The 27,573-nt window shown below is 37.1% G+C and overlaps 2 protein-coding genes across 2 annotated transcripts in view; both read left to right on the forward strand.

The window, feature by feature from the left end:
- Nucleotides 1–27,573, forward strand: part of Reln (reelin) — a 435,472-nt gene that overhangs the window by 65,330 nt on the left and 342,569 nt on the right. The gene's annotated exons all lie outside the window — the stretch shown is intronic.
- LOC125346915 (40S ribosomal protein S27-like) lies at nucleotides 9,209–26,756 on the forward strand. Its single transcript, XM_048339843.1, has 2 exons — nucleotides 9,209–9,214; nucleotides 26,504–26,756. The coding sequence occupies exon 2, from the start codon at nucleotides 26,560–26,562 to the stop codon at nucleotides 26,716–26,718; it is 159 nt and encodes a 52-aa protein (XP_048195800.1). The 5' UTR covers nucleotides 9,209–9,214; nucleotides 26,504–26,559; the 3' UTR covers nucleotides 26,719–26,756.

Genomic DNA, 27,573 nt, shown 5'->3' on the forward strand with positions numbered 1-27,573 from the left:
TGGTGGTAGACAACATGCTCTCAGATGCAGTGCTAAATGTTTTCTATAGACTCAAGAAAATGGGAAAACTTCAAAATCATATCTCAGGTCAGGTAAATGTCTTAATGATTCATCATAGTTAAGTTCTTATTTCATCTCTTTCATCTTCCCAGAAAAGAGAATCCTACAATGAATTGTTTGGTAATGTATTGTAAAATGATATTGAGTGGGATGGTTAAGGCACATTCCTACTGTAACTTTATCTTGCATAATCTCAGATAGTTCAAAATGATAAATGTTAAAATGTGGTCATGCCCAAGTGGTAGAGCTCCTGTCTAGCAAATGTACTGTCTTGAGTTCAGAGCCCAATACTTCCAAGAAAATGGTATATGTTTGTTCCAACACATATAGCTGGATGCTAATGGTTTATGCCTATAATCCTAGCTTCTGAGAAGGCTGAGATCTGAGGATGGCAAATCAGAGCCAGCCTGGGCAGACAAATCTGAGATTCTGACACCCAAGTAATCAGCAAAAACATGAAAGTGGAGATGTAGAGTAACAGTGCAGATGGTAGAGTAACAGCTATGAACAAAAGTTGTATGAATGTAAGGCTCTGAGTTCAAACTCCGCAATCAGTGTGCACATGTGTGTGTGTTCTGTTCTTTCAGTTCTGTTATAATTTACTTGTCAGTAATTCCTTTGGACATTGCAGATTCTAGAAAAAGGGATTTAGTTTAGCTCTGGTTAGGTATGTACCTAGAATTTATTGTAGGCACTTTATAAAAATGTGTAATAATGAGTAATTCTTCTAGTTCTTTCTTCTTTGATCCTGCTCAGATGAATATGTTCAGAATCACTGTCATAAATCATAATCACTGGTTATAAATAGGAAGATCTGGAAATGTATGTTTTTACAGGAGTTTCTGGTAGAAGCCACTGTAACTAGTTACTGTTACATCTTGAAGAGCTAGTTGTCTATGGAATCATTATGATTTTTGAAATTTTTTTTTTTTTTTTTTTTTTTTGCCAGTCCTGGGCCTTAGACTCAGGGCCTGAGCACTGTCCCTGGCTTCTTTTTGCTCAAGGCTGGCTGGCACTCTGCCGCTTGAGCCACAGTGCCACTTCTGGCCATTTTCTGTATATGTGGTGCTGGGGAATCGAACCCAGGGCCTCATGTATATGGCTTAGTGGCACTAGTGGCACTCTTGCCACTAGGCCATATCCCCAGCCCTGAAAAATGTTTTAATTGTAGTGTTAAAAATGATCTGTGCAGGGGCTGGGGATATAGCCTAGTGGCAAGAGTGCCTGCCTCGGATACACGAGGCTCTAGGTTCGATTCCCCAGCACCACATATACAGAAAACGGCCAGAAGTGGCGCTGTGGCTCAAGTGGTAGAGTGCTAGCCTTGAGCAAAAAGAAGCCAGGGACAGTGCTCAGGCCCAGAGTCCAAGGCCCAGGACTGGCCAAAAAAAAAAAAAAAAAAAAAAAAAATGATCTGTGCAGAGCTTCTTCTGTCTTCTTTCTGTTGTGAAGAGTGACTTGTCCCAGTGACCAAGCAGTAGGTCATGATAGGGCACTTTCTCATGTGCCAAAGTTTTTAAGAAGTTTTCAAAATAAGTTTCCATACAATGGTGTCTCATCTCTCATTAGGAGAGAACAGATTTGGGGCTATTTTTCTCTTTTTTTCTCAAATATTAAAAAAAATATTGAGGAATTATGGGTCTTTGGTGATAGGATTAGGCTGACTTCTTAGAAAGAGACACTTTTCAGAGTGTCCAGACAGACAGAGGTTCCAGGAGACAGAATCCAAACAGATACTTCAGGGGATAAACTTCAAAGGTTAAGTCTGACCTCACAGTCATTTTACTTGCGATGTGGTTTTTAATCTTGAGGTCTCCCAGTCCTCTTTTGGTTACTAGATAATGATAAATGAGTTTATGTTCCATGCTCATAATCACTGACTTGTAAATACTCTTGGACCTTGCTTCTTCCTGGCAGATAAATCTAAGGAAAACTTAAATGATTTTGTTATTAATTCCTAGAAAAGATTTTGATGATTATCTTTGAAATATAAGAAAACAAGAGGTAGTAAATTGTTGGGAAATTGTTGGTACCTCCTAGGAAATAGTTCTGGATGGGACATATAAATTTGAGAATAGATGTAGGAGTGCAACAAAGTCACTTCACCAAATGTGGGTCTGTTTCTGTTCTCACCCTGTTGTGTAGTTTGCATTCAACCCTCTGATGCTCAGTTTTGCATTCATCCTAATAGACGCGTAGGCTGTTTTCTGAGGCCAGCATACAGCTAAATTACTGTTTTCAGGACTCTGAATGTCTGGATGGAAAGATACTTGTTAGTGTGGGAGTTGCCATTTTGGAAGACGAAATAGCAGAAATTGTTAATATTTTGGTAAAGTTCAGATCAGACATCCCTCCAGTTTGCCTTCCCACATGTTTTTATACATCAGAACCATGTTGTTGCCATTAGCTAGCTAATTATGTTATTTCTGGTTCCTTTTCAGAGAAGATCCTCTCTACATGACCTCTAGCAAGTAGCAGATTAAAAGTAAAATAAATACAGTTATCAGAGATCGAATTCTGAGACACTCTCTATTTATCCTTTCTCTTTGTGAAATAATTACTCTCCTTATGAGAAGATTCTTTTTGAAACTGTATGATCGGATAGCCTTTCTAGTGGTAATAGCAAAATTAGAGAAAAATCTGTTACTAATAAGAGAAGAATTCAATTGAAGTTAGGCTTTCTGTTTCTAGAGAATAGGATGATCAACTGTAGAATAATTATGATGCTGATAAAAGTTTATTACTGGCCTGCCTCTGTTTTCCTTTTTCTTTCTTCTTCTTGTCTCCGTGTCTAAGACCAGCTACATTTTAGAATGTTTTCTCACAGAGCACTTCTTGGAAATGTTAGTGTCTCATAATATGTTTAATAGGTCCTGTATGGAAAAAAGAACATTGCAGTATAAAAAGTGTGGAATATTCTAGTTAAAGCTTAACAGTACCTCTTGTACTGTTTAGGCCATATGTTTTCATCTTGAAACATTACCCACATAATAAAAATTCATCATGTGTCCAGCTTGCTGCAAGCTCTTGGTATATTCACTACATTATGAAATAATCACCACTAGTTTGAAAACACTTCCACTACACTAGAAAGAAATCCTGTATCCACGATCAGTTAGTTCCAAATCTCCCTCCCTTAGTAATCATTAATCTGCTTTATGTCTTTGAATTTGCTTAATCTGGATAAGTCAAATTAATAAAATTATTAAATATGTGGCCTTTTAGACTGATTTCATTCACTTCTATATTTTCAAGTTTCAGCTACATTGAAGCATGTGTTAGTACTTTATTCTTACTTATGGCTGAATAATATTCCATTTAATGCATATTCCATATTCAGTCCTTTGTGTAAATTTGGATTGTTTCCACTTTGGGTCATTATGAATAATGTTCCTATGAACCTTCATGTAAAAGCTTAATGTGTAAACATCTGTTTCAAATCTCATGGGAATATAGTTGGGATTGAATTGCTAGGTTTTATGGTAATTTGTTGAATCTTTTGTGGACCTGCCAAGCTATTTTCTATAGGAATGACTCCTTTTACATTCCAGTTTTTTACTTCCTTACCAATGCTTGTCACTCTCTGCTTTTTGTCTAGTTTTTATTTATGGCCATCCTTTAAGTGCAAGATGGCATCTTGTTGTGGTTAGGTTTTCATTCTGCTAATGGCTAATGACTGAATATCATTTCATGTGCTCATTAGTCATCTCTATATCTTCAGTTCAACAAGCTGTTTTTTAATTGAGTTATATGTCCTTTTACTTTTGAGTCATGATTCTCATTTATTCTGTCTGTAGATTTTTAAGTATACAATGAGTATTTCCACAAAGATGTATGTGGACACGAAGATCTTCCTCTCATCCCACCCAGAGCTACTGTTGCACCTTGCAGAATTAGTTGTCTTTGGGATCATTTGTAAGATGCTCGTGGCTTAATTGCTTTAGTCTCTGGACTGGTCAGAAGGATTGACGTTACAATGCTTAATACTTTTTTTCTTGTTTGCTAATTTTAGGTAAAGAACTGTGTATAAGACAATAATTTTTAAAAGAAAGAAGAGCTAACATTTTTCTTTATGTTTAATGGGGCTTTTTGCCTTTACACATCCCAAAGAACAACCAGTACCCGACCTAATAGAAAAGTGTGAAATGTCAGATTATTTACAATAAATACCCAATATATACATATACAAAATATTTAATTTACTAGGAGAAATGCATAAATAAAATATCCATTAATTAATTAATTAATTTTTATTTTTTATTTTTTACCAGTACTGTGGTTTGAACCCAGGGCCAGTGCTCTTGCTGAGCTGGCTTTCTATCACTTGAGGCGCACCTTTACCCTGTTATTTTGCTTGTTATTTTGGAGATGAAGTCTGGCTGGGCTGGCTTAGAAACATTATCCTTTGGATGTAAGCATCCTGAATAGTTAAGATTTGAAGCATGAGCTACCAGCTGCTGGCTATTTTGTTTTTTTTTGGCCAGTCCTGGGCCTTGGACTCAGGGCCTGAGCACTGTCCCTGGCTTCTTCCTGCTCAAGGCTAGCACTCTGCCACTTGAGCCACAGCGTCGCTTCTGGCCGTTTTCTGTATATGTGGTGCTGGGGAATCGAACCTAGGGCCTCGTGTATCCGAGGCAGGCACTCTAGCCACTAGGCTATATCCCCAGCCCAGCTGCTGGCTATTTTTAAAATTACCATAGTTGTTTAAAATTATGTATACTTAATACAGATACCAATACTAGAAAATACTTACTGTTTGTGTAGATATATATTGGTTTATTTAGTGAGAAAGCAACGCAGAATATATAAATGATGCTATTAAAATTTTTATGTACTTTGAAACATTTATGTTTGAGAATCTATTATAAATTTGGAAAAGAGAAATGCAGACAAAGCTTGATGTATATGGTTTGCCACCAAAGCTCTATTTATAAGAAAATTATCTAAATGTCCATCCCTAATAAGGAGAAGGTTAAATAAATCACACTCACCTACCAAAGAAATAACACGAAACCCTGTTATTTGACACCTATGACCTGGTATTGAGTCTGTTAATACGAATTGGTTAGACATGTCTCTTGTTTATTTTCTATAAATAGTTAAACAGTACTTTAATTAGTTTGAAAGAGTAATCAATCCAATGAGAAGGGTGTGGGAGTGTGTGTGTGTTTTATATTAAATAGCATGATTAGCTAATAAAGTTGCCAGGTTTCAAGTATCAGCTGAGGAATGTTTTTTAAACCATAAAAATAGTAACCCAAGTTCCATTGTTCTTATTTTATCTAAACCCCTTTCCCCTTCTCCCCCTCCTCCTCCCTTTCCTCCTTCCCCTCTTCCTTCTCCTCCTCCTCCACCCCACCCCCACAACCTCTTGAGCTAGTTGTGGTGCTTGCATTCAGGTCCTGAGAACTATCCCTCAGGTTTTTTGTTTACTCAAGTTTAGCACTTAACTACTTGAGCCACAGGCACCATTTCTGGTTTTTTGTTAATCTGAGATAAGAATATCATGGAATTTCCTGTTTGGACTGACTTTGAACTGTGATCCTCAGATCTTGGCTTCCTGAGTAGCTAGGATTATATCAGCCACCAGTGCCCAATTTATTGATATTTATGGGTTTTGTTTAACAATTAAAAAATTCCTTTCCACTAAAATTTTAGAGTGTTTCTTAAGCTTCTTTTTATCAGCTGTTTCTATAATATTCAAAGTAGTTTGTATATAAACAATTCTTTCTTAGGAATGTGCATTTTTCTTCAGTTTATGTAGCATTGAATGTGTTCTATTAGGATGGTGATAGTGTCAGTAGGCTGGATAGGCTTAGGGCCCCACAACCACATAAGAACCTATTGGACAAGCACAGGACCAGAAGCACAGAAACACAGAGATGGAATGTGAGATCTGAGGGTTCCACTTTTCCACATGCAAGGATGGATGTGCCCAAATGAATTGGTGAAAGAAACAGACTGTCACAATTTTCCTCTCAGGTTTTGTGTGGGTGTGCACCTGATATATTGGTGTTGATTTTAAAAGCAATCCTAGGTTTTGAGAATTGATGGAAGTAATGCCAATGTACATTTTTTTTAACAATTTACTTTGAAATGTTGTGACTGCAAAAAAAGTTGAAGGACTTTTACAATATACACACACTTTTTAAGGAGGAGTTTATATACAGTGGTATGAATAAATTTTAAAAATATATGAAAGGAGATTCAGTAAATGTACACACCTGGAGAACCCAGACTTTTCTTAAAATATATAGTATTGCCATGGTTACCTAAAGTCCCCATATGTCTGTCCTTCATTACTCTTACCTCATTTTCCCCAAATAAATGCTGCTTTGATTTTATTTCATTGTAGATTAGCTTTACGTGTTCTAGAGCTTCATATTGATGCATTTACCCAGTAAGCTCTTTTTCTGTATGATTCTACAGCTAGCCATATATTTTGAGATTTATCTCTGTTGCACGAAGTATTACTTCCTTCCTTTTTGTTGCTATGTATTATTCCTTTGATTTCCTAATATTAGAGTTCTCTTGCCACTAGGCCATATTCCCAGCCCCTAATATTAGAGTTCTGAGATTATACATCTAGATGAATATTATAAAGATTCTTAAGGAAAACTTTTTTTTCCCAGTCCTGGAGCTTGAACTCAGGACTTGAGCACTGTCCCTGGCTTTTTTTTTTTTTCTCAAGGCTAGCACTCTGCCACTTGAGCCACAGTGCCACTTCTTACCTTTTCTATATATGTGGTGCTGAGGAATCTAACCCAGGGCCTCAGGTATACAAGGCAAGCTCTCTTGCCACTAGGCCATATTCCCAGCCCCCAAGAAAACATTTTATAAATATACATATATATTTGTTTTTATTGGATACATCTTTAATAGCAACATTTTTAGAAATAAGAGACCGCATTTTCCCCAAATACTCACCTTATCGTTTTCACTGTCAACATTATGACCGTATTAGAATTGCTATCATTCTCCACTGTTATTGTCAATGTTTTTACTTTTAGCCATTTTTGGTGGGTGTGTGGTAGTATCTCATTGTAGTTTTAATTTAAATTTTCCATATCACTAAAGGTACTAAACACTTTTTTTTTTTTTTTGGCCAGTCGTGGGCCTTGGACTCAGGGCCTGAGCACTGTCCCTGGCTTCTTCCCGCTCAAGGCTAGCACTCTGACATTTGAGCCACAGCGCCGCTTCTGGCCGTTTTCTGTATATGTGGTGCTGGGGAATCGAACCTAGGGCCTCGTGTATCCGAGGCAGGCACTCTTGCCACTAGGCTATATCCCCAGCCCACTAAACACTTTTTTCATGTGCTTTTTTTGGATCATTTTTGTAAGTAAGATTATCGTATCTCTGTTTTGAAAATTTCAGATTTTTTTTCTTGTTGAGTTATAGTTGTTTTAATCTATCCTGGCTACCAGTCCTTCATCAGAGACATGCCAATATATCTGCCATTTACAGACTATCCATTTACCTCTCAACAATATCTTATGATGAATAGAATTTTAATTGTTTATTAATTCTAATTTATTATTTCTTTTCTTTAATGTTGTTGCTGGCTTCATCTTTTCCAGGAAACCATTGCCTATTAGTGCAAATCATTTATATTTTGATATGTGGCCCAAGTGGGCATAACTGTTGGAAAGTAGTTAATTTTCAATCCTCCCAGTGTCTAGGTGAGTGGAAAACAGACATTATTCTTCATGTAGAATGTGTTTGCAGGTTTTCTTTGAACAGTTCTTGCTTGTGTAAACTAACAGCAATCGCTAAAAACACATACATAATTGCTCTATTAAAAAATATGTCCTTGGGGCTGGGGATATAGCCTAGCGGCAAGAGTGCCTGCCTCGGATACGCGAGACCCTAGGTTCGATTCCCCAGCACCACATATACAGAAAAAACGGCCAGAAGCGGCGCTGTGGCTCAAGTGGCAGAGTGCTAGCCTTGAGCGGGAAGAAGCCAGGGACAGTGCTCAGGCCCTGAGTCCAAGGCCCAGGACTGGCAAAAAAAAAAAAAAAAAAATGTCCTTTTCAGGATGTGGTATTATTTTCATACTTACAAGTTTTTTCATTTCACATGCATAAGCTTTTAACTGGAACGTGGCATGTTATAAACTACTGCTATTGCTTCAGACTCCTGAATTACTCTGTGATGAGCCAAATGGGCTTTGGGAGACTCCTTTCACACTGGAACCACATGCCAGAGACCAAACAGATGGTAAACTAGGCAGACATGACCCTCGGCATCCTCATTAGAGCAGTTGGGGAAGTTTTAATGGGCCCCCATTTGCCTTGTGCTGTATCTAATACCCTTTGAACTACCAATTTTTTCTCCATTACAAGTCAACAACTGCCATGTATATTTTAATAAGAATTATCAAACACAATTTGCCCAGAAGATGTAAGCCCTCCAATGCTAATTAGCCAAGTTTAAATCATCACTGAGTTCGGGAATAATTGGAAAGAAACATTGTTTTTCTTGCCAGTGCATAATTACTAATTAACAAGAAGATAAAATATCCATGTTTCAGTCATATCTAGAAGAATCTGTTAACAGTTAATTAACTAATGAACTGGTGCCAAGTTGATGTTGGTCAGGAAAGTTTAAAGATAAAGTTCCTCTGTCAAGTAGACACAAATATATACACCATGTAAGATGACACTGTTAAAAAAAGAGCAAAGGGCAGTGGGGTTAGCCTGAAAAACTTTGGATCAGCATTCCAATGCTTAAGGATCTTGGTTATTATATTAAAGAAATAAATAGCATTGCTTTGCTCTGTGCCTCAAAAACACCAACTGTGGGGTGGTACTCTGTTGCTTACAAGGCCTCATTAATTTTCTTTTCAATTGATCCTTGTAATTGCATGGGCTTTCTTGGTCTTAAACTTTTCTAGTGAAATTGACCCTCACTTCCTTTGTATTTTCCTGTTTATTAGGATTAGGGCTTGAATGTATCAAATGAGTAGTGGGAAATTCACAAGAAGAAAATAGAAACTTAACTGCCAATTTTTTTCCTTTCTGTTAACACAGGAGTTAACACTACATTATTCTTCAGAATATTTGAAAACACACAAATAACTAATTAAGGAAGCAGGGAGAATACAATAATATTCAATGCATATCCTATGAAACTAGGAAAGTTGAGGAGAGGGGTGGAGTTGGGAGAGATGGAGAGAATGAGGAAAGCAGTAAAATTGATCAAGATGCATTGCCCTTACAAACTGATTTGTGGCGTGGTAACCCCTTTGTACAACTACTTAAAGATAATAAAAATATAATTTTAAAAATAATAGAAAGAAAGGAAAAAAACATAAATTTATGGGCACATACTCTCCACCTCACAATACATTTAGCAAACCTGCTAACTGGGAAACTATATATATCTATGTGTGTGTGTTTGTATATATATATGTACATATATAATATATATAATATGCATTATCTAAATGTTTACATGTTCTAAAATTGCATTTGTTTAGGGAGTCTTTTAGTCATTGAAGCAAAAAACAAATCTTCAGGTAGTTATTTAGGAACATGTACTTTTTAAAAAATGTGCTATGAAAACTTTTTACTACAAAGAAAAATATACTATAGATAAATCTTTTAGAGTTTAAAAACCTTGTAAATATTAAAATACTAAATTGAACTTTCCTATTTGCTAATTCAAAAAGTGACAGAATATTTGGTAAAACTATGGTGGCATGAATTGTGCTGGAAATGAATATGTTTGCTAGTTTCTTTTGAAACAAATGAAAATGCACAAGGAAAACTTTGCAACAACTTTTAAGCCGTATTTTATTGCATTAATAGGTTATGCAAAGGCGATTCATTTTGACATGTCTGTATATGTATCTAATGTTCCTTACCCTCTCCATCTCTCTCCCTTATCCACTCTACCCCTTTGCCAAATCAAAATTTATTTTAACCAAAAGAACAACCATATATCCCACCCAGGTCACTTCAAGTAGTCCCAATTGAAGTCTATGATACAAGTGTAATTATTAAAATGGACCTTTTCATACTTGAAGATTACATGATAAATTATATGCTCATTTTGTCTATTGCTTGCTCTGTAGCAGGCACATTTGATTAATCATTTTACACATGCATTTAACATACTGCAAATCCTGGAAGAGTTATCAAAGCAAGGGTTCAAATAACTTATAATATATTCCTTTACATTCAGTTCTCATTATACCTAAGAATAGTTTCTTTAAAAAATGAAGGAAGGAAAATCGTGCTATTTGACTGTATGATTTCATGTTGTTGGTTTGCTCTTCTGATCACTGGAGTTACTTTACCAATTTACTGATTCATTATACATTCCTGTGTCTTACTGATTCTTGGCCTTTGGGGCTGCGTGCTATGTGTCATGACAGAGATAAGTATTGTTTTCTGAACTTTTCTGCTTATGTGAATGTGTATTTTTGTGCTGTTTATTGTGAAGTAACGACCAACTGTTCTGTACCGTGATATTGAAAGCCCTCTCTAACATTGTGTGGTTGCTCATGTGTATGTGCATGTATGTTCAATTTGGACTTAAGACTTATTTTGGAGTTTCAGTGAATAGCTAGCCTCCTCAGAGAGCAAACAAGAGCCTACATTCACTTGTTATTTGGCTAATATGCCAATTGGAATGATGCACATTTCCAGAATTAGTGAGAAGCTTATCAGTGTTGATATTTCAAATAATTGCACCCATGTAGGAAAGATTAAGAACTTTATTTCTTTGTGAAAGTTGTCCTGCAAAAGATAGCTATTAGAGTTGGAAATGGGCATGAAAAGGGAAAAGCCACCACCACCTGGATACACACATTTCGGAGCCCTACAAGGAATCCCGAGGCTCTCCTCAGCTGAGTGTTGACTTCCTTGTATTGCATCCCCACAAGGAGTCACGTTGGCATACAGCTTTGGGGAGCAGAAAGGGGAGAGTTTAGTTTCATTCTCTTCTCCCTATTCAACATGTTTCATGAATTTGGGTTCCCTTTATAAGACCTTTTCTCCACGATCAGTAAGAGTAACCTCTTCCCAACTCTGTCTCACTTCTTTTGAAATTCCTACCCAAGGCTCAGAGCTAAATATGCCTTTGGCTAAGCCATCCATTTTCTGGGTATATATTTAAATGTACTAAGTTGATTAATGATTGACTATAGGCATATTCTGAAATATGTTATTTCCTACAAGCATACAGGGATTCCTTAAGAAATCCTAGTTTCAGAAAGATAGTAAGAGTCTTTACTGGAAAAGGTAGAGAATACCTACTAATTTTCATTTTCAACTAAACACTACCCAGATTGTATGAACTATATGAGTCATATTCTTAAAGAGCTGTCCTTCAAGATTTATTTAACCAAAATCATATTTTAAGTAACTTAATCTATAATCTTAAGAATTCAAATCCTAAAATACCTGATGAATAATTGAGACATGTACTAATGCAGCTTTTTATAGGAAAAGGATTATCTCAGAAATGGGTCTGTTGATATCCCTTTCAAGGATTTTAGCATGAGACCAGTCCCTGGGAGATGTTTAGCATGAGACCCATGTCTCTCAGGAGTATGGTCACTGAGAAAGCATGAAGTAGGGGGTGCTCCCTGGAACATGGAGAGAAAGGGGGTTATTTCATAGCCATTAGAATGATCACACTAGGCAGAAAAATAGTAATCCTGGTGTAATGTCCTTTGCTACCCATTTGAGATGGGTTCTCCTGCCTCACCAGCAACATTCATTGCCTAGACAGCACAGTAAGATGAGGGAAACTGTTCTAACAATCACAGTTGTGTGATGTGCTTATAAGTTACATCCACTACAACCTAACACAAGCTTTAAAGTGTCTAAACTAAATTTGTTTTATAAAATAAAGCAGTTTTCTCATTCAGGCTAGGCAGAATGGCTGAAGAGGACTCTTCAGAGACAAATGAAGCATGATCCAGTTAGACACCAGTCATTAATTCCTTCTCTGGCAAATAGACTTGGACAGAATTCTACATGCAATTGCTATTACCCACTCTGTGGTCCAGAGAAAGAACAGGACCCTAGGGTCATATCATGTTCTGTATTGCTTGATTCTCTATATGGGGAGCTTGACTGTTCAAACACCAGAGGTGCCTTGTTTGTCCCCATGATAAGCCCCATGTTAAGACTCCCAGGGATAATGTTCTCCATTTGGTAGAATGATTGTGCCAGAGATACAGTGAGAAGAAATGATGACTTTGCTTAACTGGAAAGAAAAAAACACACAAACCTTTTTCTTTGAGACAATCTTGCTATCTCCAAGTTGTCAAACTCTCAGTCCTCCTGAGTGAGGTATCTGTCACCTTGTCTGGAATAGAAAAACCTTTCAAAACATGTTTGGGTGTCCCCAAAGACTCTAGACATGGTTTACTGTAGCACCCATGTTTAATATCAATGAATAATGTGAGAGAGAAACTCGAGTCATGACCAGTAGGTTGTAAAAGCCACAGGAAAGATGGCAGTGAAATCAAGGGAACATGAAAGAGAAATGTGTTAGTGTAAAAAAAAAATCACTGGACTAGAATACAGGAATTAAATTAGAGGTAATTCTTTGGCCAGAATTCAGAGTTCATATGAAAAGAGCCAACTAAATCAGTATTGGAAAGGTCATGTTTTTAGTTGGCACAAACTCTGTGCTGCTACCATGCTTGCAGGAGGTTGGGAAAATATTTCTAGGTCAGGCATTTGGATAAAGGGTTTCATGGTTGGTACTTCTCATAGTGTCTCATTTCTCTCTGAAAAGAATGCATCTGGGACTTTGTGCGGATAACTGCAGAAAATCTACCTGTTTAATAGTAATCTTGAAAATGCTACCTTATTTTTAGTTTTTGTTTCTTTTCTTTCCCTCCCCTTTGCCCCCTTTCTCCCTCTTTGCTCTTAGACATATGCTATTTTATATGGCTTCTCACAGTTTCTATAGTTGTGCATTTTAACTTCATGGTAGCATTCTCAAGAGAGAAGTGTTGTTCTGGACCTCTAGTCTTCAGTGCTAACATTCCTCAGCATCTCAAAAGCTGATCAGCTGCTAATGGCCAGAGATCAGAAGAATAAGAATGTTCTGCTTTCATAATGTGGAGTATAATTTTCATCTTCTAATGCAATCTAGGATATAGTGACTAGAAGAGAGATAGTGTAAGCTGTCTGTCCTGACATTATCATCCTCGATAAGTAGAAGTTTGTATAATTGGCTATTTCAATTCTGTATTTTCTCTCTTGTCAGAAACAGAGCCAGATAACCAGGGGTCAGACCGAAGCACTGTCACACATAGGTCCTTGGCATGGTGAGGTCATGGCTTGGAGATTTATGGCCAGCAGGCCAAGTGGGAATTTCAGGACACTCCCAGGATCTGAGAAACCCTTGAACTAGGATAAGGGTGGTCAGTAGTAGCCACGCAGAGATGTTGAAACTTGGAGCAGAGCTTCGAGGTGAAATGTGCTGAGTGTGCTTCAAGCACAGCCTCCTGATGAGGACAGTTGAAATCAGGCTCCTATTGCTCTTTCTAGGCCTTGTGCTCTCAGTACAGGACTGTGTGTGCCTGAATGAATGGCCTATGGATTACCAAGCTGGGGTCATGGGACTTCACCCACCCACAGGGGATGGTGCTGCACAGGCAAAGAATAGGCTGGTATTGTAGCTCTACAGGGCCATCTTCTTTATGACACATTGAGGACATCTTCTTAGGAAGATAGTAAGTAAATGGTTGTTGAAAACATGTTAAGTAGTTACAAGGGATTAAGCAATGGTGAGTACTCTAATACATATGCTAACATTGAGAGAATATAAATACTAAAGGAGTTTCTGCTCTAGCTTTGGGGGTTTTTCTTTGGTTTGAAATATTTTCTAATTATTAAATTTTTGAATGGGCACCCATCTGTAGTATGAGGTAGATGATCATTTTTTAGTTACTTCATCTAAACTCCTTCTCTGGAAAGAGGTTAGCAACGATCCCTGGTGAGGTGGAGAGCAACAGTACTTCTGAGGGATTTCTTTCTATGCCTTTCTACCTTCTCTTCCATACATTCTCACTTGATTCTGACTTCTCATGTATATATTAAGGGAGACGGTACAGGAGAATTACATGCAGATGTCAGTTAGGGAGAGCCATGGGTTTTACTTAAAGGTTTGTATGATTTGGGGACAAACCACAGGCAACAAGAGCTTAGAGCTCTTACGATATCTTCTGATAGCTGGAAGTAATCAAGAATCCTTGTGAGTCAGGACAGGGGCTTGAAAATCCTGGTTGTCTGAGCCTAATTTAGTTTTCCACTGATTTCTGGCATTAGTAGTAGATCCATACCTTCAGAGTTTCCCTACATCTCCCTGAGGTCACTCCTTTTGCCATTTTTATGTCTATGTGTAATGAGAGGTTACCATGTATTCTTCCCAGAACTCTTCTGAAATGTCAAAGGTAAGGAACTAGAAGAACTTCCAGAATTATAGTGCTTCTTCAGGAGTCCAGCCAACCATCTTCTTTCCTACCAGTGACACCCATGTATATATACAAAAAAACCCCACTTTAATTAGAGCAAGCATAAAGTATCTTCCTTCATGTGACATTACTTGAATGTTCCTCTTGTCTAGACTATGTTGATCTTATGTCTGACCACAGAAACCTCTTACTCATTCAATATACAATTCTTAGTTCTCCATCCTTTTTGCCCATTCACTTTGCCACAGCCAGTGTAGACCACAAAGGGTAATCATGTTACACCCTCCATTCATTTCTCTTTTCAGTTGTTGTTACATAGAAGACCCAGTGCATTTAATATGCTGATATGATTTTCCTTTCAGTTGCTGGATTTTTTAATTTTTTTTTTTTAATGTAGAAACCAAATTTACTTGCTCTACGGAAACAGTAGTGACAGTCAATAAGGTCAGAAGTCTACAATCCCCAAAGATGCCACTTTGGTTTAAGGGTTGTTTGGAGCTAACCACAACAGAAATTGCAAATATAGAAAGTGCTGTATGCCCTCCCCCTATATACTTCAAGCAGGACTTTTCTCTGCTCCACTTCTTTTATACTAGGAAGAGGAAAACAACCATTATCAATTGAGACTGAAAAGTGAGCACGGAGGTGGGTAGCATCAACAAATCTTCTAAACTAATACTAATATTTACAAGTACCCTTGTTTATTTACCTGCCATAAACTACTCAACCTTGAATCCCAAACCTCTTTTTTTTTTTTTAAGATATTTGAATTAGTGTTCTTCCATCCATACTCACTTTCTTCTTTCCTACATCTTTCCTGGTTTGGTCTTATGCATTGTACCAGGAGCAGACACCTCCATTTGAAACAATTTCAAGTTGCCTAAGTTGTCTACTTTGTTTTCCATTTTTATAACAGAATTTTGGAAACTGGGTAGTTGATAAAGAGGTTTATTTAGGTCATAGTTCTGGAGGCTAGGAAGTGTTAGGTCAGGTACTGGTATCTGGTGAGCACCTCATGCTGTTTTAACTCATAGAAAGTGAAAGCGCTAATAGGTACAGAGAAGTGAGAGAGGAAGGGAAGTGGAGATAGGTAAGGAGAGGTAAGAGACAGAGAAAGAGGAAAGAGGAAAAAGAACACACCAGGCTTGTTTTATAATAACTCTCTCCCACAATAACCAATCTAGTTCAGTGAGAACTAATGAGTTCTTACTGACCTCTCAATGACCTAATCCCTTCTCAACTCACCCTGAGTTTTTGTGGTGACAAACCATATTCAAACCATAGAACAGCAATGTCTAGGAAACTTGCTTCTGTTAACCTGGATTTGCCTGCAACCTGTTAAAGGATATTCAACAAACTGTCACTTCTCTGTAACTGTTAATCAGTCAATAGCAAGATTGATTTAAACTGTGAGATTGTGTGGAGTATCCAAGATTGAATTTAGAAGATGAAGTGGGTTTTGAATTCCTTAACTTCTATCTTAACTCTTTAGTAGTTACTTGAAGGTCCAGGTGGGCAAGCTTTGCTTTGGTAATTAGATTGCCAGAATTGACTTAGATAAACAGAGATTTTGAACTATCTGTTCTTTTTTTAAAAAATGATTTATTTATTGTCAATGTGATGTGCAGTTGGGTTACAGTTTCATATGTAAGGCAGGGAGTACATTTCTTATAAAACTTACTATCTTTTCTATTAATTGATAAAAAGGTCAGTAGCAAACTGGATAAAGAGGGAGAAAATCACCTGTCTTCTTCCTTTTGCTGTGCTTTCCATTGTTTTTAGAGTCTGTATGACATCTGCTACATCAGTTTATTAGTTCTTGCTCTTAATTACTCCTTGTCTGTGTTATAGTTCTATCATATTGTCAGCAAATTAGTTCAAGGCTGGCTGAAGTAAAAGTTTAAGCCTCATAGCACCTAGAGAAAAGACAGGTACATTATGAGTAAGGAATTATCAGTGGTATATGCCTTTACTGAAAAATATAACATTTCATTAGGGATTGATATATTTAGGTGACCTTAATTGTTATCATAGTCTACAAACCAGCTACTCTTATCTCATAGCTGTCTCACAGATAAGATTGTAACATTGTGGGTTTTGCTCAATTAGAATTACTTTTTTTCTGTTCTGAATATCAAAATGACTTTCATGTTCCCACAAAACAAATAATTAAGCATAGCATAAAATCAAGATGTGCATTAATTTGTACATGAAAGATAATCCCTTGATTGAAAAAGGCTAATTGGGGTTAGCTTCCATTAGTACAAATCATGAATTGCTTTGATAGATTTTCACATATGGATAAATCCCTTTTCCTAACTTCCAATGATGAAAAATGTCTTGCAGCTGGATATTCTTTAAAGAATTCAATGCATTAAAAAATAACCTTATCAGGCCTAAACTGCGTGGACATTTTCTCTTGATATGGATAATGCATTTCCTAGCTTATCAACAAGGGTGGGACATGTGTACAGCAAAGAATGGATTCCCAACCTGATTTGCCATTTATTTCATTTTGGTTTTGAGAGTAACAAAAACAAGTTTAAATTGCTTCCTTATTGCAGGCTTCATCTCCCACCTATTTTTTTGGCACTTCTCATGAATAAAACTCATTAAAGATTAGGCTCTAATATTTAGTCACTTCATAAATTCATTTTAAAGATGTATTTACTTTCATCCTTATAAATAATATAATTTTTGGAAGCAAACAATGGGCATTGTAATAATTAGCATTTTTGTCATTTTTAAAGACTTAATTAGCATGACATTCAATGTTTAATTTTTAAAAGGACTTTGGGTTGGAAACACTATGGCTTAGAAATGCAACTATACTCTGTCAGTGTGGCATTTTTATCTTATTTTATTTTTTGCTTGTCCTGGGGTTTAGACTGAGGGCCCAAACACTGTCCCTGGCTTCTTTTTGCTCAAGGCTAGCACTCTACCTCTTGAGCCACAGTGCTACTTCTGGCTTGTTTTGTTTTTGTGGTGCTAAGGAATCGAACCCAGGGCTTCGTGCATGCTAGGCAAGCACTCTACCACTAAACCACATACCCAGCCCTGTCAGTGCAGCATTTTAATTGTAGACCCTTTAAACATTTTAAGATATTTAGAAAGCTATTACAATAGAAAAATTAAAAAATGGGACAATTAAGATAGAGGCAGGAGGATCTTAGAGCAAGAGGCAAATATAAAAAGTAAAAATTACCGGTCCAAATTAGTGGGAACTAAACACTGTATAAATTGAAGAGGAGATTGAGGGAGGAGCCAAGGATAATTGAGATTTAGAGAATGAGCAATAATACTAATATAACCAGAATGATCAAAAGAGTGTGATTACTGGGGGTTTCAATTTGAGGTAACAGAGGGGCAGCAGTACTTTAAAGGCAATATGTAGTGAGGAGAAAAGATGAGACTGTAGGTAGTGAAAGCAAACCAGAGCTATAAGTTTACTTTAGAAGACACTTCCATGGACATGAATTTATGTAGTTCTTTTTGTTCTCTTTCCCTTTTCCACATCCAAGGCACAGAACTCCCCTATTACTTGGTTCAGGGGCAAAAACCAAAACAAAAAGACCACTGTTTTTGTGGGGGGGGGATTAAGTTTAGAGATATGATGGATGGACTAGCTGTTTGATTGGTTAAATCATTCATTCATGGGAGATTCATGAATCAAGGTAATATGTTGATTTGAATACAGCATTCAGTGGAACATAATTCTACCTTTGTGGAGTTTAAAATCTGGTGGGTGGGATCATGTTTTGCATATCTACTGCTGCCTGACAAACTGCTGTAAACTTGGTTGCTTAAAACAATAACCAAGCTGAAGGTGGTGGTACATGCTTGTAATCTTTGATACTGCTGAGGTGGGGACAGGAGGTTTACAAACTTGAGGCCAGCCCAGGAAAATTTAGTGAGAACTACTTCAAAAACAAAGAGCAAAAAGAGAAAGGCTATTGAAGACATAGCTCAAATGGTAGAGGGCACTCTAGGGAACCACTGGAGGCCTTCAGGTCCCAGTACCACAAGCCACAAAAAGAACAACAGAAAAACAACAGCAGCCACAACAACAATAAAAAAAAAAAACACCCAATCATTTCTTTACTCATGATTCTGTAACTTGGGCAGGGCTAATGGGCAGGGATGTCTTTATGTGAAGCATCTACTGGAATGGCTGGAGGGACAGATGATGCTTGATCTGAAGGACAAAAACACATGACAAATGAGAGGAGCGAAAGAATGTAGAAAAAGGAGTGTTACATGGAAGGTCGAGAAACAGGATATACATGAGGCATCCCAAGAACTCCAAGTAGGTCAGTGGCATTGAGGGGTAGGAAGAAGAGGGACAGAATTAGAAGTTTGTGATTAATTAAAGGAACTGATGATGCAGAAACAAGCAGGGGATCAGGTCACAAAGGGTCATGTTTGTTGAACCAGAAAGAGCTTTAGAGATGCAGACAGCTAAGGATGTTGAGGTGCAGAGTTTATGGGAAATGAGAAAGAACAGGCATAATAAAATAGGAACCAATCCAAGATATGGAGCTATCACAGTAATTGTAGAGTTTTAAAGACCACATGACTAAGAGGGTCAAATGGTCTAGTGAGATGAATAAAGACGAGAGACCAGAGGTGTTTAGGCTTAGCAGTGTGGGTTAGTAGCTTTGTTAAGACTGGCTTTCATAGATGCAGAAACCAGATTACAATGGATTGAGTACTTAAAGTAAGTTAATGGAAGTGGGGGAAAGGAAAGAATAGCTAGAGAAAGATGGATGAGGAAAGTGATTCATTTGTTTAAAAGGTGAGAGGCTTTGTCATACTTTTAGGTCATGTGATAAGTTGAGAATTTCAAAATAGCTAACAGAGAATGTTTTAGATATTCCCAACATAAAGGAATAATAAATGTCTGAGGTGATAAGTATGCCAGTTTGATCATTACATATTGTATATTTGTACTAAATTGTCATACTACCCCATAAATACTGTATAGTTTCTGTCTCATTAAAAATAAAAGAATCACTGAAAAAGAACAAAATATCTTTGTTGAGTATACATGAGGTTCCTAGATAAAACTATGGATATGCAGAATTAATCACCTTGTTTCAGGTCACACACAGTGGGAAGGAGTAGACATGTGAACCTAGGTCCACATTAACCAGAGCTCATGCTCTTAACTTTAGCCTTTTGTCCATAAAGGCTATTGATGCTGCTGCTGAAGGATTGAACAATGAAATGAACATTGAGTCTATTTAGTTTGTAATTATTGGTATCTTGGTTTTCTTAATTTCAAATAGTAGCTCTATAGTGGTTAAGATTTTATGACATACACCATAATTGACCTAAAAACAAAAGCTATCTAAAAAATGGATGTAAAATATGTGAATTATTTTGCATGTATAAAATTCTGTTCTGTGTTTTAAGTCCTCCAAGTCTAAATAAAAGTGACTTATCAATTACACCTAGAATGTGTAAGTTTTTCTACTTAGATGTGCTATGTCACCTCTGCTTGTGAGGGAAGATGTTAAAATCACCTGATTCTTAAGTCAGCCATCTGTTTGTAGTCTCAAAGTAACACGGAGGAAGAAATTGTGGGCTCAGCTTTAACTACTGATAGGAAGAAGTATATATATATATATATATATATATATATATATATATATATATATATATATGTTTTCTTTTCTTTTTTTCTGACAAAGGAGAATGTCTTATTTAAACACTATGGTATCAAATCCCACCTGAGGAAAATGATTACAAGCAGTTTTTGTGATATTTTGATAATTATCGCAGTGGTTTGGAGGTGAGAAAAATGGCTCCAGGGAAAGGAAATTAATGATGGTTGGGATAGAGCCAGCTGTATGATTATATGTGTGGCAGAAAAGTGTTTTGAAAAGTAGTTTCATTTTTCCTACCAGTGTCTTCAGTTGTCAAATAGTAAGCATTAAAAAATATGTCCAAAATAAAATTGGCCCATGGGAAAGACAGTATTCAAGGTTATCAAAACATTAGAAAACACTGATTTATCCCACCCCTTCCCAGCACCTGTGAGAATCTGCAGAATGATGAAAATGCATATGCTGCCAGTTGGGCCATCTGTTCAAGCTACTGCCGGCCTGGTCAGTGGTGTGGAGGGAGACACCTGTCAGAGAAATTCATGTGTTTTGGGAAGCAGAGTTGTTGGTGTTTTGGCAGGTCATCCTCTTCTCTTTGAATGCAATGATTTGGCATTAGGAGACTGCATATGGTGCACCATCATTCCAGGGGGATAAAAGCTGCCTTGGATTCTCCACACTGTGTAGGCAATCTTACTGCATGTAAGAACATAGAGACCAAAGTAATGTTCTTCCCATTCCTGGAAACTCTAGTTGTCTCTGTCTAATTATGTAAAGCATAAGAGGGACAAATCATATTATCATTAAAGGCAGTTAGTACTTATTTGTATAATTACTTATTTGTAAACATTTTGTGTTTATTCCCTCTCTCATTTTTAAACATGTTTTGAAAATGATATAATCTTTTATGGAAATTAAAGCTAGTAGTGTGAGAGTGACCGTCCAAATCCTACATTCAGTTAGTTGATGCCAGAGCCTGCATCTCTCTAACTGCTGTGCTCAGCCTCTTGACCTTAAGAACCACCTTATTCCATCTGAAAAGGATATGACTGATGAGGATATTTTATAGAAGGCTTGAAATTCAAAACAACTTAGTCATGCTCATTATCTTTTGTTGTAATGAGCAAGGTCTCAGCCTGAGGTTCACTTTGTTAGTAAAACTTGAGTTTTGACTTGAACCTAAGTATAAATGTTTGAAAATTGATCAGAGTCATAGGCAAACTCTGACCACCTACCTGCTTAGAAGGATAAATAATAGAAAATAAGCCTTGATATCTAGTCAGAAGCATAGATTCAGTTGAAGAAGAACATGGTCAGATATTTTTATCTTTTACTTTTTGCTTTTGTCAGATTTTAAAAAGAGATTTCAAATATCTGCTTTCCTTGAAGACGGGAAACAAAATGTTATTTATCTCTTTACTGAACTCTAGTGTTTAAATATCCCACTCCTATCCTGGGTAAATGATTTCATAATTTTGACATACTGGTTAGAGCTAACCTTTTCTTGCTCTTTTATTTCCTTTTTCTGAGATGGGCTCTCATTATGTAGTCCAAAGGCCTCAAACTCACAATCTTCCTTTCTCAGTCTGTCCCATGTTTGGATTATACATGTGTACCACTGCACATTTTTTTTTTTTCTTTTTGCCAGTCCTGGGGCTTGGACTCAGGGCCTGAGCACTGTCCCTGGCTTCTTTTTGCTCAAGGCTAGCACTCTGCCACTTGAGCCACAGCGCCCCTTCTGGCCATGTTTTTTTCTGTATATGTTGTGCTGGGGAATTGAACCCAGGGCCTCATGTATACGAGGCAAGCACTCTTGCCACTAGGCCATATCCCCAGCCCGCCACTGCACATTTTTGAAGCAGGAAATTTCATCATGCATTCCCATTAGTATACCAAGACTTATAAGATTGGTAGAAGAAACAATTGTAAATGCTCCTGATAAGAGAGGGGTGAAACTTAGGAGGTGGGAGGAGGAGAGATCCCAGAGCAAGGGAAGAGAACATTTCTAAAAGAAAGAAGGAAGTTAGAAGGTAGAATTTGGGGAGATATCAAGAAAAATACAGCCAGAAATTTGTCTGTGGATTCACAGCCCACAGTTCATTGGTGCCCTTGTAGAGTTTCCAGATCTAGAAAATAATAAATGAATTTCTTAAAATTAAAAGCTGTAAAATGATGTTATTTTAAACCAAGAAGATTTTTTTTTTTTTTTTGGCCAGTCCTGGGCCTTGGACTCAGGGCCTGAGCACTGTCCCTGGCTTCTTCCCGCTCAAGGCTAGCACTCCGCCACTTGAGCCACAGCGCCACTTCTGGCCGTTTTCTGTATATGTGGTGCTGGGGAATCGAACCTAGGGCCTCGTGTATCCGAGGCAGGCACTCTTGCCACTAGGCTATATCCCCAGCCCCCAAGAAGATTTTTTAAAATAAGAATTTTATCATGTGATTTTAAAAAAATATTTTGAATCTATTTTTTTCCAGATAGAATTAAGCATCAAAAGACATGTTTTGTAAAGAGTATGTATTATTATTAGGGAGTTTAGATGGAGATTAGCAGGTAATATAGTCATACAGTGTAAATAAAATAAGTCATACATCAGGCTTTACTCAATGTTTAGTATAATTATACAAGAGATTATTAGTGTTAGTAGAAGGCACAAGCGTGAAAAGATCTTAATTACATAATAGCTTACATTTAATAGTATTTTTTCTTCTATACACATCTAAGCATAAGCAAAATTACAGATTCTGATAATTTTTGAGGAAGACAAAGGAGTTATGATTAAGAAAAATAGTACTTTATAGTCTTTGTACTCATATCTATCAACACTATAATCCTCAAATTGAAATTCTATAGCCGTGTTCTCTGTGAACTTGCCTCTGTCATAGATGTGTGTGTGTGCGTTCATGTTAGAAGATGAAGCACACACATATTTGGAGGTTTAAAAAAAGAAACAATAACTTATTGTTATTGAACCCCTTAATGAAATGTCTTTTTTTCCATCTTTCTGTATAATCTTAAAGGAGTATCAAAAATGACCAACTGATAGCAAAAGTGAAAGACAAAAACAAGAATCCATATTCTCTGAAGAGTACATAATCAAACAACAAAATAGCTTCTTGCAACAAGAATGTCATGGTTACTGTGGGAATTCATGATGTTATGTTTTCTTTAGAACGCTTCTTTAAGATTGCTTGCTTGAAAGTGGCTTTTATGTGATATTGCATTGACTCTTGGGGCTTGTCTTTCAGCAGTATTTAAAATATGAATTATGCCCCCAAGTCTTTTGAATCTCTTCAGAATCATCTTACTCCAAGAAAGCTTTATTTAGCAGGTCCTGGGGTGATTTCCATTCATCAATTATGAAGGAGAGATTCAAGTTTCTCAGTGTTAGTAGTTGAAGTCTTGGACACTTCCAGACTATGCCTGAAAAAAAAATCTCTCAAGTCCTATGTGTATTTTCTTTTGCCATGGTAATTTAATAGGTAGCCATGGATTTTTATTGATTTCATAGTAAATTTTAACAAAGCATTTTAAGTTTGCTTAGGTTATTATTAATAACTAACATCTTTTTGGAATGATAATATGTCCAAACTCCACTAAATATGGTTCTAACCTATACTTAATGTGACTAGTATTTCAAAATGTAGTCTGCTGGGAATATTTAGTCAGTAGTAAGTGATTATGTGAAAATTAACATATTTCATTGATTTAATCTCTTAATTATTAGTAAGATGGATGAAATAGCTCTAATGTTTTACTTACTCTAATATTTAAAAATTCCTTGTTGCTGTCCAGAAGTACACTTAAATATACCAATGGAGAAAATCATACTATGCACAGATTGACCTCCTTTTCAAAGATGAAATGATACTTCACTAATTAAAAGTAGTGGTTGCTAGAATTTTGTTTAGCCTGTCCACTCTCCTTTCATTTTAGTCCCTTAAACAGGTGGGCAACTAGCTGAGATACAGCTACATATGTCTTGGGAATAAAGCCGCAACCTGGAGTAAAGCCATGACCTAGAATAGGACATGTTCTGGAATCATCAATCTCTGATAGAGATCCTGTAAGATGACTGAATTTGGGTGGTGAATCTTGCCAAATTGGATAGTCCTAGAAAGTTTGCTTGGCAGTCTAGAGATCTGTTTTGGAAAAACTGTATAAAACAAAGTTTATCAGCCAGTAATTGAATTGCCTGGCAGAAAATAATAAATAATACTCCACGGAGGAAAGTAAGAGAAACCAGATTCTCTAAATTGTATCAGAAATGGTGATGGACACTGGCCATAAAAGAAATACAAATCAAAACAACATTGAGATTCCATCTCACCCCAGTAAGAATGTCATATATCAAGAAAACTAACAATAACAATTGTTGGAGGGGATGTGGCCAAAAGGAAACCCTACTTCATTGTTGGTGGGAAGGTAAACTGGTTCAGCCACTCTGGCAAGCAGTATGGAGATTCCTCAGAAGGCTAAATATAGAACTCCCCTATGACCCAGCAAGCCCACTTTTGAGTATCCAAAAAACCACAAACAAAATCACAGTAAAGCCACCAGCACAACAATGTTCATCGCAGCGCAATTTGTCATAGCTAGAATCTAGAACCAACCCAGATGCCCCTCAGTAGACGCAAGGATCAGGAAAATGTGGTACATATACACAATGGAATTTTATGCCTCTATCAGAAAGAATGACATTGTCCCATTTGTAAGGAAATGGAAGGACTTGGAAAAAATTATACTAAGTGAAGTGAGCCAGACCCAAAGAAACATGGACTCTATGGTCTCCCTTATTGGGAATAATTAGCACAGGTTTAGGCAAGTCACAGCAGAGGATCACAAGAGCCCATTAGCTATACCCTTATGATCACATAAGATGATGCTAAGTGAAATGAACTCCATGTTATGGAAACGATTGTTATATCACAGTTGTAACTACTTTCAACGTCCCATGTGTGTCTGTAGCTTCTACTATTGATGATGTTCTTGTATCACTTTCCTGTGGTTGTATCTACACTGTCTCTGAGAATATTGGAAACCGTCTATACTGGTATTAGAACTAGGAAATTGAAAGGGAATACCAAAATTGAGAGACACAGGGTAAAAAAAGACAAACAACTACAAAAGCAATACTTGCAAAACTGTTTGGTGTAAGTGAACTGAACACCTCAGAGGGGGAAAGGGAAAGGGGGAGGAGGGAGGGGGGAATGAGGGACAAGGTAACAAATAGTAGAAGAAATGTATCCAATGCCTAATGTATGAAACTGTCACCTCTCTGTACATCAGTTTGATAATAAAAATTTGAAAAAAAAAAGAAATGGTGATGGAACTAAACAAGTCATGGGACCCATCCATGGTCAAGAAATAAGCAGTTAATCGATACCAGATTTGACAAATATAATAATGCGGCTATTATAAGTATATACAAGGAACTAAAACAAAATATGTTAAAAAGCATTAAGTAAAAGCAGAGATTCTTAAGAAAGAAAGAAATTGAAACTGTAATAAGAAAATCAAATGAAATGAAACTGGAAATGAAACCAGGAAGTACAAGTAAAGCGAAAAGGCCCATGTCAGAAATGTCAGAAGAATCAGTGAACATGAAAACAGAGTAGTAAAACTGTCCAATCCACAGAAAAATAGGATAGTTTGAAGAAAAACTTCAAGGGTCTGTGGGAACATGAACTTGTCTAAACTATGAATAAATGGGGTATTAAGGGGCTGGGAATATGGCCTAGTGGCAAGAGTGCTTGCCTCATATACATGAAGCCCTAGGTTCGATTCCTCAGCACCACATATATACAAAAGGCCAGAAGTGGTGCTGTGGCTCAAGTTGGCAGAGTACTAGCCTTGAGCAAAAAGAAGCCAGGGACAGTGAGTTCCAGCCCCAGGACTGGCAAAAAATAAAAATATAAATAAATAAATGTGGAATTAAGAAGGAAAATAGGCTGAGACTTAGACATATAAATACCTGAAGAAGTAAAGGCCCTGATCTCTTCAAATTTTATTAAAATTATTAATTTACAAATTCAAGAATCTCAGCAAATGCCAAACAAACCAAATACAAAAAAATTTTAACTAAACATTCTCAACTGTGGTCAGCAAGAAACCAAAGACAGGTGGGGGATGATGGTACTCTGTATGTAAGTGAAAAGTGACTACAGATGTCTTCTCAGAAATAATAGAAGCCAGGAGATTTGAATTACATGAGTAAAATTTTGAAACTACTCAGCAAAGCCGGGTGCCAGTGGCTCATACCAGATATCCTACCTACTAAGGAGGCTGGGATCTGAGGATTATGGCTCAAAGCCAATCTGGACTTTCCGGAGGTGACAACCTCCTCCCGAGAACATGCCTCTCGCAAAGATCTTCTCCACCCCTCTCCTGAAGAGGAGAAGAGGAAACACAAGAAGAAGTGCCTGGCGCAGAGCCCCAATTCCTATTTCATGGATGTGAAATGCCCAGGATGCTATAAAATCACCACGGTCTTTAGCCTTGCACAGACAGTAGTTTTGTGTGTTGGTTGCTCCACTGTCCTCTGCCAGCCTACAGGAGGGAAAGCAAGGCTTATTCAAGGATGTTCCTTCAGAAGGAAGCAGCACTAAAAGCATCGAGAACCAAGATGAGTGGGATACCGTCCCAATAAACACATTTTGGATAAAAAAAAAGCTAATCTGGGCAGAAAAGTCCATGAAACTCTTATCTCCATTTAACCACCAGAAAACTGGAAGTGGCACTGTGTATTGAAGTGGCAGAGCCCTAGCCTTGTGTGAAGGGCTCAGGGACAGTGCCCAGACCCTAAGTTCAAGCCCACAATTGACCAAAAAAAAAAAAAAAATCCTGCAAGCCTAAAAGTCTATGTTTAGTGCAAATACCCTAAAAATATAATGTAAAAAAATGGTTTTGATGAATGAAAGCTGAAAGAATTCATTGATAACCAATCCGTACTACAGGAACTTCTAAAAGACATTTTAGTTAAAGGGAAAGAATAGTAGGTGGGAGCTTGGATCTGGCTGGCAGTGGTACAGCAATTGCCTAGCATGAGGAAGACCCTAGGTTTTGTTCCAAGCCTTGCCCCTCTCCCTCAAAGTGCTGAAAATGGTATAAAAAGTGATAGGATATTAATGAAAACAGGCTATTTGTCCTTAATAAAATAAAGAAGGAAAATGCAATAGCATTAAATTGTAGAGTTGAAAACATACTACTTTCCATCTGAACCTTCACTTCAACACCTTTTCCACACTTGCAACTGATTACTTCGCAACTTTGAGCTTCACATTCTCTTGCATAGAATGCTGGGGATAACTTAGGGCACAGAAATTCAAACTAAGAACAATGACTAAAAAACAGCCTTCAGATCAGGTTTCTAACTTTTACATTATCTCAACACAGCAATGGAATCTGGCAAACCTGAAAATGCCAACATGGACTTTAATAGTTTGTTTTGGCTCTCTCATGCT

This window comes from Perognathus longimembris, chromosome 2, assembly GCF_023159225.1.
Source record: "Perognathus longimembris pacificus isolate PPM17 chromosome 2, ASM2315922v1, whole genome shotgun sequence".
Classification (NCBI taxonomy): Eukaryota; Metazoa; Chordata; class Mammalia; order Rodentia; family Heteromyidae; genus Perognathus; species Perognathus longimembris.

Excerpts from the sequence above, each read along its gene's own strand:
- LOC125346915 (XM_048339843.1), top strand. The coding sequence starts at position 26,560 with ATGGATGTGAAATGCCCAGGATGCTATAAAATCACCACGGTCTTTAGC.